This window comes from Equus quagga, chromosome 3 (assembly GCF_021613505.1).
Source record: "Equus quagga isolate Etosha38 chromosome 3, UCLA_HA_Equagga_1.0, whole genome shotgun sequence".
Classification (NCBI taxonomy): Eukaryota; Metazoa; Chordata; class Mammalia; order Perissodactyla; family Equidae; genus Equus; species Equus quagga.
In genome coordinates this window covers 86098886-86115430 of record NC_060269.1, presented here as the reverse complement: position 1 = coordinate 86115430, position 16545 = coordinate 86098886, and the positions used below count along the sequence as shown (strand labels likewise).

General features: G+C 41.0%; 1 protein-coding gene across 1 annotated transcript; it reads left to right on the top strand.

The window, feature by feature from the left end:
* The first annotated feature begins 2839 nt into the window (after window positions 1–2839).
* MEPE (matrix extracellular phosphoglycoprotein) lies at window positions 2840–15880 on the top strand. The gene is made up of 4 exons (XM_046655955.1): window positions 2840–2893; window positions 7671–7724; window positions 8672–8764; window positions 14408–15880. The coding sequence occupies exons 1-4, from the start codon at window positions 2840–2842 to the stop codon at window positions 15878–15880; spliced, it is 1674 nt and encodes a 557-aa protein (XP_046511911.1).
* Window positions 15881–16545: the final 665 nt, after the last annotated feature.

The following is a 16545-nucleotide window of genomic DNA, read 5'->3' as shown; positions in this document are numbered from 1 at the left end:
TTTGTTAAGCTAAGGTTTATGCTGACTTAATGAGACAGTATATATACTGTAGTGGTTTTCAAACTTTGCTTTGGAGTCAGATTGCCTAATTACAAATTCTGGCTTTTTTTTTTTCTTTTTTTGAGGAAGATTAGCCCTGAGCTAACATCTGCTGCCAATCCTCCTCTTTTTGCTGAGGAAGACGGGCCTACATCATCTACCATCTAACACCCTTCTGACCTCATTTCCTTGTTCAGTCCCTCCAGCCAAACTGACCTCTGTTTCTGGAACAAGCCAGCGGGCTCTTGTCTCTGGGCTCTCCTCTTCCTCTTCCTTTTGCCTAGAATGGTCTTCGCCTAGATAGTCATATGTCTACAGGTCTTTACTCAGAAGTCACCTCCTCAGTGAGGCCTCCCTAGGACTCCCTACCTAAAATTTCAACCCAGAGTCCCCGCTCTCGTCATCCCCCCTCCCTGGAATACACTTACTTCTTAGACTTAGTCTGTGTCACTATCTAACACAATATATGTTACTTATTTTTCTTGTTGATTGTCCATTTCTGCACCAGATTATAAACTCCATGAAGACGAGGATTTTTTTTGGTCTGTTTTGTTCACTGCTGTTTCCCTGTCACAAAATAGGCACTCGACACGTTTGTGTTAAATGTTGCTGAATTTAATTCAGATAAAATTGAAGTTATAAACTTCCTACATGAAAGGATACCTGAAATGTTTTCTGTTTATAAACTTGTTAGTTATTCAGTCGGTCCTAATTAATAGTTCTGAAATCAGTTTTAATCATCTGACAACACAATACACCAAACTGAGGTATTTATATTTTCTGTTTATCCCAGTTTCTGGAACATTTGATAGCAGCTTTCCACCACAAAAACATTTTTAGATTAAAATTACTTTGCCCCCTATGGTTATCTGTGGGCGCTGGTAACAAATTGTTTGCCTGTGCTAGGTGAGCCACTGCTGATTGGCCATCGGGAACTCTGACAAACTTTAAATTTCAGCAAAATGCCAGAGACTGCGAATCCTGCAGAAGCAGCCAGGTATTCCGAGTGTAAACGACCCCAGGTAACTGGTTCTCTTCATGTTCTTGATAGCAAACAGCTTCATAACGTAGTTGTTTACATTTTCAAGATGCTCTCCATCCAGGTAAGGAGACTGCTTTTGAAAATAAATGCAAATTAAAAGTATTCACTACTGAGCACAGCTGTGTGATATTTAGTGCTTTGTTTCATAAAACAGAAAGTATGTACCAAGCTCTAGAAATTATCAACTGAAATTGATGGCTTGGTAGCAACTTTCTCTTTGATTTAACTATTAGCATTATGAAGATCCACAATAATTCAAAGACTGACTTTACTCTATACCTTCACTTACAAACCAGAATAAGGATAATGTAATCCTATTTTACTTTCAAATCTCATCTGTGCAGATATTTCTATTGATGAACGTTTAGTTATTTGATAAATGACTTGTGCTGTCCTGATCTCTAAAACGCTTGGATGGCTAACTTATAGTTAAAATTAAGGTCCTCAAAATTGTATTAATTTATAAGAGAATAGCCAAGAATTTTAGAATATATTTAATGGTTATATTTGTTTATCCAAATGAAAGTTTTTACTTTGAAATGTTTAAAGATTACAACAGTATTTAGATTACTTTTCCCATTAAAAGTCCTTTTCCCCAAGTAATCTCAAAAAAGGGTGTAAATTTTTTTATTCTCATACTGGTTGCTATATATCTGTGTGGCAGTTGGTAAAATATTTAGTGTTCATCAAAACCAACAGATTAGTGGTTCAAGGTTATGCTGAAGATTTTTTTCAATCTAGTGGCCACTTGACTTAGAAGGAGCTCAATGGTTCATCTTAGCATAGTTACCAAAGTATAAACATGACATTTGTCCATAGCTAAATGTTAATGTTTTAAACATAATTTTGTTGAGCCCGATGTAAAACATGATTTGCCTTTTTATCAACCACATGTAGATTTTTCTGTAATAAGATAGAAGAACAGAAACTTATTCAAGGTGGCATATTCTTGATTAGAACACTGGCTGAATAGCTACATTGCCTGCACACCAATCCCAGTTCTGCCCCTGAATAGCTGGGAATTCTGGGGCAAGGTATCTGACTTTCTGTGTTTATTTCCTAACCTCTAAAACAGGAATAATAAGACCATGTAAGTCATAGGGTTTTGTGAGGCTCAATTAATCGAACGCATGTAAAATTTTTAGAACAGTGCTTGGCTCGTTCCAGTATTCAATAAATGTTAGCTATTGATATAAGCACTCCATAAATTGTTTCACTCTCCAGCCCACTGGAGCTTCTAGATACACTGCTAATTAAAATAAGGACACATATTGGGGCACCAGCGTGGGAGTTGACAAGATTTCATTCCTCGGTCTAGAGCCTGCTACCCTGGCAGACTTGTCTAAAGAGTCTGTTATGAGTTGCTATACTAACTTCATGTTATTATGAATTATATAAATAATTAAATGAAACGATCTCTCTCTAAAGACAAAAGGGAAAAAGTCTGAGCTGACAATAGAGTAGATAAGTGTGTCTATAAAATTCATTTCTATCAACTGACTTCATTGTTTTAATAATATTGGACAATTTTCATTTTCACATTGGAATAATTAGACATATGAAAGTTCTTAGATTAACAAAGCTACACCTGGATATAAATTATACATAATTTTTTTTAAAAAAACGAAAGGAAATGGACTGCTAGCGGGAAGAATTTTTGTGTATGCTTTTGTGTTTTATTTATTCCTATGGCTGCAGTTTATAATTGGCAATGCTTAAGGGTAAAATATTCCTGTCTTTTTACAGAGATTCTCAAAGATGCAGATTGTCTGTTTGGGACTGCTCCTTCTCAGTGTGACCTGGGCAGCACCAGTAAGCATTTACGAATTCCATTATACATCATATAATCTCTTGCTCTCTTTACCTACTTTTCTTTTAAGCAATGTCTTTTTAAATTAGAAGCACTTACCAAGTTCAGGTACAGTAAAGTACCAAGGAAAAAGAAAGCATCCAGCACTTGACACAAATGCCTGTCACCAAGAGGCCCTCCAAAAACATGTGCTCAATTACAAGATGTCATCACGTTGCCCTTTAAGAAACACCAAAAAGAGTATTTTAAGAAAACCAGCAGCCAGCCACAGTGTTTCAAATCAGCTAACGTTAACGAGTAAGTGCTCAGAGACTCAAATTATAACATGTCACAGAGCTTTCCAATATTTTATTAAAAACTGAAAGAATTTGACTTGAATGTTTTAAGGCTAACCAACTAGATTTTATAAACAGATGGTAACAGAAAGGTACAAGGATTGAGGTCAGCCTAGTGGCACAGCAGTTAAGTGCACATGTTCCACTTCGGTGGCCCAGGGTTCGCCAGTTCAGATCCCAAGTATGGACATGGCACTGCTTGCCGAGCCATGCTGTGGCAGGCGTCCCCCATATAAAGTAGAGGAAGATGGGTACAGATGTTAGCTCAGGGCCAGTCTTCCTCAGCAAAAAAGAGGAGGATTGGCAACAGATGTTAGCTCAGGGCTAATCGTCCTCAAAAAAAAAAGAAAAGAAATTTTCTGTAATTTTTGCAATATCCTAACACTGTAGGCTCCTGCTAATAATTTTCTCTTCATCAGCGGGGCTAAAGATGGGAAGAAGTACCTCTAAGCTTAACCTAAATCAAGCTCCAATTTCCTTTTGCATATTTTCTTCCCTCTGATTCACTGAGATGAGTACTCAGGATACAACCAAATTATCTTGTGAAAGCGCTGAATGTTACAGATATTTTCTGCAGGCAGATGCAGTGCTAATTAGATAACGTCTGAAAAGTATCCTAACTTCTCAGCACTCTCTGACCTTTTCAGTTGGAGAACTATGGAAATGAGTGGTCATTTTGCTGCCAGAAGTACTTGAATATAGGCCCTGAGCGAGTGGGTGACCAGTTGAGTAACTCACTGACAGGCATGAGCCACGCCACCCCATGAGGACAGCAGAAGCTGAGAAGAGCTTGTCCCCTCTCAGCAGAAATCAAACAGTCCTGTGGGCCCGGACTGCTTGAAATAGACATCTGCCAGGCCCAGGCCACACGACTTAGCTCAGTCAGGGCCACAGAGGTACGTGCTTAGGCAAGATGGGGGTGGAGTGGGTCTTGCTGAGCCAGCTCCATCCCACTAGCTGAGGATGAGTCTATTTTGAGCAACATATTCTAAGGAACGGCTGGGGTGGCACTCTGACCATCTTCCAGTAAATGTGCTATGTCAACATCAACCCAGTGACCGCTGGTCAAAAGCGGGTGCCAGCGTTCCTCCCAGAAGGAGACAACGCCGTCTCCATTACAGGACCACATTCAAACGTGGAGAACAGCCCAGTGGGTGTGGGGGGAGAATGAAAGAGGCTCAGCAAGGACCTAGAGACAAAATTTGGAATTATGAATGGTAAAATGTGATGTTTTCTCCCAGATATATAGATGCCATTTGAGCACTTAGCTAAATTATTTAAAAATAGATTGGTAGTATCAGAAATGAGTATATACTGAGTCACTTACCGATGTTTTGGAATTATCGTCCAAATTGAGACTGTAGGGGAGAAAAAAGTTTTCCTCAATCTTGTTTGGATCTGAGGGTGGGTCTGAAAATCAAACCGGCAAAGACAGATTACTAGGAGAAAAGCAAGCAAATTTTATTAAATTTTTACATGGATGTGGGAGCCTTCACAAGAGAATGAAGACCCAAAGAAGTGACCAGAGCAGGAAACTTTCATACCTTTGTGACAAAGAAACAATACATCTGTGAAGAATAGACAAGACAGAGGGGCTTGGGCTGGGAGGAGTCCAGCCAGGGCTGGGTGGTCCTTCTCTTCTGTGTCTAGGAAGATCAGGGTTAATTGGCCAAGGTTCATGTGTAGATTCCTCTGCTGTGTCTTTGCGCTGCTAAGACTCTGTCTAGTAAAAGGAGAATTTCTTTCCTGCCTTTTGGCAGAAAAGGGGGAGCTTTTTCTGCATTTACTATTTCTTAATTGCCTTCAGCTCAAACTAATTTTTATGTCAAAGAGGCATATTTTGGGGTGACATTCTGGTTCCCTTTAAAAATGGAAGAAAATAAAAGATGATTATTGAACCATGCCATTCAATTAATAGTCATCAATATGGCATTAGACTACAAAGACTTTGCTATAAGTTACTTTGTTATAAGCTCATGATTCGTTATCCTAAACTACATTAAGGTACTCCAGACTATCAAGTATGGTTTTAATACACGTGTGTGTGCATATTCTGTAAGACAGTGAACACCCCAAACTTTCATTTCCTTCTTTTGCTTAATATCTATTCATCTCTTTTTTATGTTTTCTTTTTCCCATAGCCCCACTTCCAGAACTATTTTCACTCTTTTGATATTTTATTTTTTAAAGATTTTATCTTTCCTTTTTCTCCCCAAAGCCTCCCAGTACATAGTTGTATATTTTTAGCTGTGGGGCCCTCTAGTTGTGGCATGTGGGATGCTGCCTCAGCTTGGCTTGATGAGCGGTGCGATATCCGCCCCCAGGATCGGAACCGGTGAAACCCTGGGCCGCCGAAGCAGAGTGCGCAAACTTAACCGCTTGGCCACGGGGCTGGCCCCTCTTTTAATATTTTTGGACTGATGCAATGGTCTAAATTTATATGCACAAGATCATATAAGAACCGATATAAGAAAGAAATATAACAAAGGAGAAAATTATAAAATATGCCATGAAGTTACTTAATATAAACTTCAGGAACATGTCCTCTTATTACTAAATATCTTTTTTTAATCTATCAGGCCATTTAAAATTTTATTATTTTACCCTTGGGACTTTGAGATTGAGAATTTAGGTTAAAATATCTCCTTTACTTCTCCTGCTGCTCCCAGCTGTGTGAATGTGAGCAATTCCGTTTCTTCTTCTGCCTGTCTCACAGGGGTTATTATGGGAATCTGATGAGATTACGTATACGAAAGCAATTTACAAATGGTAAAAAGCTATATAAATATAAGGTGTGATTGTGAAACTGGGTTTGTTTCTAGAATGGAATGAACAGTTAGGCAGATATGCCTTGGAGCCCAGCCAATAGGGCACTTTTCATCAAAGTTTTGAGTTTATTTCTAAGACGATTTTATCAGTCAGAGTCCAGGCAGGAAAACAAAATCCAGGACAGGGAGCTCACTGCAGGGATTTTATTTAGAGAATAGTTATAAAGCGTAGGCCGAATAGAAAGGGCAAGTTAAGGGTGATAAGACAACCCAAAGATGGACTCACCCTTGGGCTGGTGGACGAGGAAGGAAGGGGTGTTCCCAGTGCCCCGGGGGAGCCGGCGGTGAGGGGAGGAGCAGATGGGGGGGGCGGTGCGGCAGGAAGTAGGACCACAAAGGAGATGCATCCAATTCGAGAGATGGAGCCCCAAACCCAGAGCAGTGGGGACATACCTCGGCCACGCTCTCCTTCCACCCTCCCAGACTGGACCCCCCATCAGCCAAACTCAGACTGAAGCCAGATGGCAAAGAAGCTCGGGAAATATAGTTTGTAGGGGGACAACTACGGAGCAGGAGAAGCACAGTATCTGAAAGCCAGCAGGATAGTTACCCATATCTTATTACAAGGAAATACAAGACTTGAAGGTTTATTCAGGCAGAATGCTCTCTAGACCGACAGGGCCTTTTAATCTAATCTTTCCCTTGAGGGTATCTCTCTCTTATATGACTGATATCACCATGAAGCCTGTTTCCACTTCAGCACCCTCACTCAGACACGAACCAGGCCCACCCACAAGTCCTCTTGCCACATCTGAGATAAGCTAGGAGTTTCAAAAATAAATAGGGAAGTAGAAATACTGAGGATAAAAGAATCCTTATGTCTGTCCTTCTATGGCAAGCTTGCTCCGGGATTCTCCCATCCTCTTCTTCATGCTCTCCTGTGACACCTAAATTTTAGCCCAAAAGCCTGGGACAAGCTGCCTGGGTCCATTCCTTTCTAGTTTCTGGGTTTCCTCTACCTCAGTAGTTGCCTGTTGTCCCCAGGTACCCTCAAGATATTTTGATACTTTCATGTCAGATCAAAAGAAAGGATTTGTCCCAACCAGCTGGCCACCGCATTTTTCTTTCCCAGGAAGAAATATCTGCCCAGGTGACTGGCAACCATAAAGGCCCATCCTTAGGTTGATCCTTCCCCTTAAACGCAGGGCTGTAGTTTTACTCTTGCTGGACCATCAGCAGCACCATATCTGAGCTCATATAGCAACTACCAAACGTATACAGTCAGTGCACATACAATGCACATCACTGAACTCTCATTTGGGTTCACTGATGCTAAACAACTCCCAGTGTGCCTGTAGAAACTTCTTTTCCAGTGGATACCAATGACCTCCAAGCTTTTTCACCTGGAGTACCACCCTTCCCCATCTTGGCAGTTCTCGTGCTTGAGTGTGGTTCTGTGATGGAGATGGCATTGTCTCCCTCTGGCGGAGGAACACCGGCACTCTCTTGTAACACCGAAACAAATATTAATGTGCTAAGTGTGTCCATCTTCCTCCTTCAGAATGATTTTCCACATTACAACCTAGTGAGAGAAAATGAAATGAAACGTGTGTTGTTTGAAGAAATGAATGAAAGAATGAATGTTTGGTGAAGTTTCATTTCTTGTTTCCTTGCAGGCATTGCAACCACAGACTGAGAAAACTGAGCAAGACTGTGTGGAAGAACAGAGGGTAAACAGACTTCTCAAATAAATCCATTTCAACTCCGTAAAGAAAGAAAGTCAATAAGAGGAAAATTTTAATGATCAAAAGACTCTTTTGTACTTAAAATGGAAAGACAAAATTATACAATGCAATTTTCGCACTTTAGTTCACACAATGTGTGGTAGAAAAGAGAAGCATTCTGAATGGAGATTTGTTTCTCTTCAATATGATTTCTTCCTTCAAAGGGATAAGTGAGGAAAAATTCTGGGATGTTGTTATTAGCAAACAATATGTTCCCGCCCATGTACTTGAGAACAAAGCAATAAATGAGGAAGAAAACAAAGGGAAAGGAATTAACAAGTCTTAATAGGGAATTCTGTTTACATGGCGTTGGTTTTCCATACGCATCCAGAAAGTTAAACAAGAAATTGTCAGCTTTCACGTCACCAAATTGCAGCTTCCTTCTGCCCACCACGGTTTCTCCTGGCAGTCTCAGAAAGTTCTGTTCTAAGAACTAACAATCTTCTGTTCTCTATCTCAACTGAAAATTACAAAGGCAAAAACTGCAAACTTAAGGGCTGAACGTTCATGCTGTTTTGCCAATTTGACATCAGACATGACGTAAAATCTGCCTTTCTCCTAATCCCCCAGCACCGTCCCATCTAAAAATATTTCCAAGTGCTCCATTTCCTTTAAAACTTGGTAATAAAAACGATACACCCTGGGAGAGAGAGCAGTTGACAGTCATCCTTAGGGAAAACATTCAGAAATGTGGAGAAAGGAAAGGAAAGCATTACTGTCTTCAGGAGCTGGCTGACGCACGCCCTCCTGTGGTTATAAGAAGTACTACCATTTGTCAGATGCAGAATTAGACTTGACCCAAGATAAAAAATATGTTGTACTATCAAAAGGAGAGCCAGAAAACTTCTTAGAAAGAGATAAACCCATCTTAATATAATGTTGTATTTTTGTAGATAACGTACAAGGGCCACCATGAGAAACATGGGTATTATATTTTTAAGTATGTTTACACATCATCTGGGAGGAAAAATCAAACTGACATAAAGGTAAGCTGAATCTCTGAGTGATGATCCTTATCATGAGCAAACTCTGGCCTGATGCTAGGCGAGGCTCTAGGGGAGACAAAGGTTACTTTTGCCTGCTCTGGGGTTTCTGTCTGTGGCTGGCACCTTTGTCCTTTTCCCATGGTCCCAGGCTCCTGCTGACACAGATGGGTGACTCCACTCCTGACCCAAATCCTGCCCTGCTTCAGGCCCTGCCACTGCAGGTGTGGTACCAGTGGACCCCAGATACCCAGGAGTTTTTCATGTTATTGCTTCTGGGTGATGTTTGGTCTTTTATAAAGAGGTTTTCTGGACATACTCTACCATTTGTTGTAAGGGTGGGGATTAGGAGAAGTCGTTTTGGCCTAAAGAGTGACACATTTTAGGGCCCCTGAAATTCATTCACAGATGACTCCATCTGTGTCACGATCCTCAGAAGAGAAAGAACAAGGGCCTTGTCACTGAAATGCAACAATTCTTTTCATTCAGTCCCTTCTTGCAGATTCATTGGCCAAAGAGCTGGAAACAGCTTAAAATGCCCTCGGCAAAAGGACTATTTACTTTTTCCAAATCTGGTTTCATTTCCCATGAAAGTAGTAGTTTCCCTTCAGAGTGTTATTTTCTTCTGCTCAATATTCTTTAGCTGCATCTCTAAGACTCAGCATCTCTAAGACTAACAGCCTGTTAAACTTATTTGTTGTAACAAACGCGTTGATTCTTCCTATTGTGCAAGATACTATATGAGACAAAATGTTTGAGAAAACTGAATTCTTTGCCTCCAGGATCTTAGAGTTGGAAAAGAAACAAGAGTCACTTACGAAAATCATTATAAACCAAGACAGTACGTGCAAAGCGCTTTGTGAGTGGTACCCAAAAAATCATGCTTTAGGGCTTGGAGCAGAAAAGGATTAGGTCCTAGTCTGGTGTTCAGAGAAAGCTACACAATGGAAATAATTGAGCTGGGCGTTGGAGGATGAGTAGGATTTGAGCAAACAAGTGGGTGGGAGAGGCCATTCTCCATGAAAATAATAATATGAGCCAAGGCATGGAGAGAAAAAAGCAGAGCACAGGAAAGCAGACCAGCCAGCTGATACATAGACCATCACACGGTCAACAGTGCAATCAGAAATCATTTAACAAGAGCAAATGCAAGAATGATTGACCATCACCTACCACAATTTAAAACTTGTATCGTGTTTTCATTTATACAAGGAGGTCATTCAGTCTTTAATGAAATGCACACAGTTCCTTAGTATACATGCTACTGTTTTAAAGGAGTAAAAGTACCAAATATAAAATAAAACCTCCCACTTCAGCTTAGGGAGGGAGATAAATTAAGAAAGGCTTATTATAATCTACTGATTTTCTAATGCACCTGTTTAACGCAAAAGGATATATTAGCAAAGAGCAAGTAAACTTGATTGCAAATGAAAATATAAATGTCCATGTGCAACTTTCTAAGATTAAATGTCTTAAAATAAGTCAAACATTTAAAATATTTTTTATTCAGTAATAACTCTCCATAAGACTTTTTCCTATCATATATTTTTCTCATAGCAAAATCTTATCTATTTTCAGAACAGACCTGCCAACATAAAAAGATTAGTGAATGATGATGTCATAACTCCCACATATAAATTATTTCAAATTATGTCTTAAAAATACTGCAAGGTGGAACTTTGTATGTTGCATATTAGCCAGCTTCGTAAGAATAGAAGGTACTTGCACAAATCCTTTTTATCTTGAGATTCAAGCGTGAGCAAACTCAACAGTTTCCCCACTGCTTCCAACGTTAATAAGATGCCTGTACGAAAGCAGGCAGTCCTCCAAGTAGAATATTACTTCTATTTAGGGACCAAAAAAGAGAAAGAGAGAGAGAGAAATTTCAATCAAAATCCATTTTAGATAACATGGTTTCAGGAGCCACAAGCTCTGTAGAACCCACAGCCAGAGGGTGGCATTCAGGAAGGACAGGGCCAGAGGGGTCCAGAAGCAGTGCATCTCCCCCTGCCACTACACCCAGTTACACAAGAGCAGAGACTGGAGAGCAGATTCTAGTAGCTGTTTGCCTGACCATAGCCCTGTTTTTTCCAATACAACTTAATTGAATAATCAAATGACTATCATTAACAGTAGGTAGGAAAGCAAACTACCATTTGATAAAGGGCTATGTGCAGTTCTGGAAGAAATGATAGTTGCCATCACTTACATAGAACTTGGTTGACCATGGACATTGTGCTAGATGCCTTACACGCATTTAACAGAGTCCTTTAATTCTCCCAACAATCCTGAAAGCAAAGTATCACCTTTCTTATTTTACAACTAAGGAAGCTGAGCCTCAGAGAAGCAAAGGAAGGCCTCCAAGGTCACACAGTGCATAAGCAGCAGAGTTGGGCATGTTCTTGTACTGTGCTCTTTCCATAGTTACACCTGCTTTCAGGCAGCACTTGACGGAGGGCTCAAGACAGACCATTTGCCACCTCCAGCCTGTTATTTCCCTGCCACCCTGGCTTCCCTGAATGCGGGCTTTCTCCCTTGTTACCTTCCCTACATGCTTGCCTCCGAAGCACAAGCTTCCAGCTAACTGCACTTTTCTTCCATCTGGGAGCTTTCATATGTTTTCGTATATTTAATTAATACATCCAAGAGGATGTCCACATGCTCAACAATGGCCAACAGATGGAGGGGGTGGCCAAAAAAACAGGACAAAATTAAACTGCATTAGTAAAAACAGGGCTGTGGCCAGGGCCAGGAAGCCACTAGATGCTGCATGCTCAGGGCCAATCAGGCCACATCAGAGTCTGGGGCTGGTTTGGGACCCCACCAGCTAGGGAGATCCATAGTCGGGTGTTGGGTCTGAACATAGTGACCCAATAAGGGAGAATTACCAGCGTCAAGCTGGAGAAGAGAAGGCATTCAATGAGTTTGGAGGAAATCTTAACTTTTCCAAATATCAGAAGGGTTGAATATGGAAGAGGACATTTCCTTAGTAATTGTTGCTTCAGGAAAAAAGAGATACTAGCTACAAGTTGCAGGTTAAAAAGATACAACTTGAATAAAGTAGAATTTCCATAAATGAAAAGATCTGACAGGAAAAATAGCAAACAATTTGCCCATAAAATGTCCAAAGAGGGAAGAGCTGACCACAGGTCATGGGAACTGGGAAGGACTTGTCCTGAGAGCATCTATATCCTCTCAACATCAATATGGCTCCTATTAAAGTTATCTTTGTCTCTTGTCTTCATTTTTGCATGTCAACATCCCAGTTCATTTTAGTTTTGCTTCTTCTATTTGGACATCAATAGAAGGGTTTTCTTTGTAATTTTTTCTTTGGCATAATCTTAATCCAAGGGATTACCTCTCGCTCCTGGATCCTGCAGCATCCTCCTAACTGTGCTTTGTTACCACTATTCCTCCTGAACCCCTGCTTCTCGTTTCGTTAATCTCTTGCTCGTAAACCTTTACTAGCTTTTCATCCCCTGCAAAATAAAACCCAATTCTTATGCGTGGCGTCCCAGGTTCTACAAATCTCTGGCACTCTGTGTATCTGTGCCAACTGCAGTTAGCTATGAGGTCTCTGCCTCCCCGCCCCGCCCCCACTCCCGTCCCCTGCAGGAGTATTCCCTCTGCCATTCATAAGTCTTCGGGTATTGCTTGGAACAGCCGAATTTCTAACATGTCCCAGTCCCTCAATAAATATCTCTTATTTTGATTTCATATTACTCACCAGTTCAAAGGCCTGTGTGGCGGTGTTGTAAATTTTAACTAGCCCTACAATTTTGAGGTGGAGAGAAATGGTATTTATTCTGTTTCTAACTGTTCTGTTGCTCAAGAGCTCCTACCTGCAGGTTAATGGAGGGGGTGGGGGAGGGTGTGTGCAGAAATTAATTTAAATTCAACCTGTTTAAACTTAAGGTTATCTAATAGTTTTTAAAGTAAATCCTTCCGTCTCTTTTGGATAAAAATGCTCAGATCCTCATTCTCCTTCCTTCCCTCTCTCAGATGGCATGCAGGTGTATGAGAGAGTAGGGTGTGGCTTACACCATTCACTACATACCATATACCGTAGGTACAAACATGGCTTATGCCATAGTAGAGAGGAAGACATGGAATCCTCAGACATACATGGGGCAACGTTGCTGGACCACTTGTGTGCTCCTTGCCCTGCTGGAGCCTAAGATGAAGTCACTGGCTACCATTGCTTAAGATGCAAACAGTACGGTCTTGCTTGGCATCCAGTGGTGATTCAGCCTCTCCGGGCTCTCATGCACAATTTAGACCCCTCTTTGTTTGAATATGACTCACATTTGTCTCTAGTGCACATGTCCCGTGGACATTGCTCGTTTTAGAACCACTTCATTCCCTCCACTATGACACCCTCTGGAAAGTTCCTGACCAGACTCTCACACACTCCCATATCTAGCCTGTGTCACAAGGAAACATTGAGTAGCATGGGCAAAGTCGATCTCAGTCCCTCTTTCCTCTTGACCACATTTTTCTGCCAAGCTTATTGCAACTTGGTTGCCCCCCAGGTTGGTCAAGTGCAGCCTATGAAGCAGCATCTTTACAGATCATCCTCCCACAAAAAAAAGACAAATTAAGACGCATGCATAAACACTTTACTCTCCTCCTCCACTTTCTCTTTTTCATCCCGATAATCTTCCAAGGACTTTTCTCATCTGGACCTCCAGTACGTAACCTTATTGTCTAGAACAGTAGATCTCGAAATGTGGTCCACAGACCAGCAGCATCAACATCAGCAGGACCTTGTTTTAAATGCAAATTCTAGAGCCCCATCTCAGACCTGTTGAATCAGAAACTCTGGCCACTGGGTCCAAGAATCTTTGTTTTAGCCAGCCTTCCAAATAGTTCTGATAAATGCTAAATTTGAGGACTATTGATCTAAACTACCAAATTTGGTTTATTATCTGGCAAAAGGGGAAGAAAGGAAAATTAATGAATCCTTTTTTAGACCATAGCTGGGATTTCAACACTTGCTGCAAAATCCTTTGTTTGAATGTCAGAAACTGAGTTACCCAGTTTCTTCTGTTTGTATATTTCTGTAATAAAAGAAAAGAAGAAGAAGAAAGGAAAAGAAAAAGAAAATCTTCCTTTAGGCAGATGAACACCTCTGAAAACCAGGGCAAAAGGGAAGAGAGAAAAAGAGACAATAATTGTTTTAAAGATATGAATCCCACTTCACTTGCAGAGACTCCCTTGTCACAAGACGGGGACCACAATGTCTTTCTTAAATTCAGGTCCTCCTCCAGGTCCTCCTACATTTCCATATTTATTTCTTATTCTCTTCTTTAGGATTCTTCTACTCCAACCTTAAAGTTTTACTCATATTATTTTTCAAGTGTTTCCTGTTTCCAAACATTTGAATATGCCATGTATTCTTAGAATATTCTCACTGCTTCCTTCCATGTATCTGAATCTTACCCATCCTTCAAGCCTCGCTCATTCTTCTTTCTCCGTGAAACCTGCTTTGGCCCTTCCAGAATTATCTCCACCAACAAACCTCTACTGAGTTAATGGACTCTTTTTATTATTTGATGGTTGTTGTTCTTTTGTATTGCCTAAGAATTATTAGATTTTTAAAATTTAACATAAAATAATCACTTTCTGTTGGAAATTACACTTTAGAAGGAAGAAAAAAACAAAGACAATATTGCTGTTCACGTTTCCGGCAAGGGAAGAAATCAAGAGCCAGCACCTAAAGAAAACATTGCCCAGGAAAGAGAGAAAGACTTGTCTCTTCTTGGAGCCAATGAAAGTAACCAAAGTAGTAAATCTCAAACTCTTTTTGAAGATAGACAGACAGTGAAGGAAGACTATCGTATTAGCAAAAAGGAAAATGCCCGCAATGACCTAAAGATGTCCACATATCCTGAATCCACCGGGAATAATGGAGCCAAGGATGGAGATGATGCTGTCAGCAAACTCCATGACCAAGAAGAATACAGTGCCCCTCTCATCAGAAAGAATATGCAGCACATAATGGAGCCAGGGACGGTGGTTGAACTCTTGGGGGAAGAAAACAAAGAGAACAAACCCAGGAAAGTTGTAAGCAAAATTCCAGCAGGAGCGAGCTATGCTAAAGGCCCCTCAAAAGATAAAAAGAGTCATCAAAAAGATCCCCAAGCCCAGAATATTCCAGTAAAAAGCAAAAGCACCTACCATATCCAACACAGCACTGACTATCTAAAACAGCTCCCAAAAGTCAAAAAAATCCCCAGTGATGTTGAAGGCAGTGGTTACCCAGATCTTCAAGAGAGGGGGGACAATGATATCTCTCCTTTCAGTGGAGATGGGCAACCTTTTAAGGACATATCTGGTAAAGGAGAAGCTATTGGTCCTGACCCAGAAGGTGCAGATGTTCAAACAGAGTTCTCCGGCCCAAGTGAAGCTGAGACGAGTCATCCTGACGCAAGAGGGCCAGGTTATAACGAGATCCCAGAGGAAGAAGAAAATGGCGGAAATGCCATCGGAACCAGGGATGGAACAGCAAAAGAGGCAAATGCTGCTGGTGTGAGCCTAGTGGAGGGCAGCAACGACATCATAGGCAGCACTGATTTTAAGAAGCTCCCTGGAAAAGAAGGAAACAGAGTGGATGCCGGCAGCCAAAATGCTCATCAAGGGCAAGTCGAGTTTCATTACCCTGATCCACCCTCAAAAGAGAAAAGAAAAGAAGGCACTAGTGATGTAACTGAAAGTACTAATTATAATGAAGTTCCAAAAAATGGCAAAGATAGTGGTAGGAAAAGTCCAGAACATTCTAATAGGAATCAAGTGACCTCAAATGAAAAACAAAGATTTCCTGGTAAGAGCAAAAGTCAGGGCCGGTTCACCCCTTCTCGTGGTCTTGATCATGAAATTAAAAATGAAATTGGTTCCCATAATGTCCCCAATAATGAGGGGACTATAACACACAGCAGAAAATATCATTATGTGCCCCACGGACAAAATAACTCTTCAGGGAATAAGGGTATGGCACAAAGGAAAGGTCCCTGGGATTACAGAAAACCCCATCCCAATAGAAGCTTTAGTCACCCTAGAAAGCGTGACAGCAGTGAGTCATCTGACAGTGACAGTTCAAGTGAGAGCGATGGTGACTAGTCCACTAGACATTCCCAACAGGATAAGGGTTCGAGTACCTGTTGCCTGTGGCTTGATGGTAAAGGAGAGCCACCTGACAGCAGACCAGATGAAGAAGGACAGAGCGGGGCATTGAGAACACCGAGAAACCTGGCCTCTTGGGGAGAATTTGTTGCTATTTTAATGGTCATAGTGTGAAATTCCATTCAGAGTCATGAAGCTTCCCTTTGTTTTTTTCCCTGCTTTTTTCTCCCCAAATCCCCCCAGTACATAGTTGTATATTTTTTCAGTTGTGGATCCTTTCAGCTGTGGCATGTGGGACGCTGCCTCAACATGGCCCAACGAGCGGTGCCATGTCTGCTCCCAGGGTGCGAACCCTGGGCCGCCGAAGCAGAGCACGCGAACCCAACCACTCGGCCACAGGGCTGGCCCATGAAGCTTTTCTTAAGGAAAAAAAAAATTCCTTAAAGATTTATGGAATATGTAACAGTTGAATAGGTGTCATTTAAAAATAGTTTGTGAATGTCACAAAAGCATTCCCTTGTTGTTTGTTCTGTAGACATGAAAATAAACAGTATCTCTCATATGATAATCTGTAATTAAATGATCCATAAGAAAGTCTGTTGTCTGCGGTGCTCCATTTGCAACAAGTTTAGTTCTGCCTCTCGAAGGCAGTGCTGTGGCAT

Excerpts from the sequence above, each read along its gene's own strand:
- MEPE (XM_046655955.1), top strand. The coding sequence starts at position 2,840 with ATGCAGATTGTCTGTTTGGGACTGCTCCTTCTCAGTGTGACCTGGGCA. Across the intron at positions 2,894-7,670 it reads GTGTGACCTGGGCAGCACCA|GCATTGCAACCACAGACTGA; the intron begins GTAAGCATTTAC and ends GTTTCCTTGCAG. Across the intron at positions 8,765-14,407 it reads AAAATCAAACTGACATAAAG|AAGGAAGAAAAAAACAAAGA; the intron begins GTAAGCTGAATC and ends ATTACACTTTAG.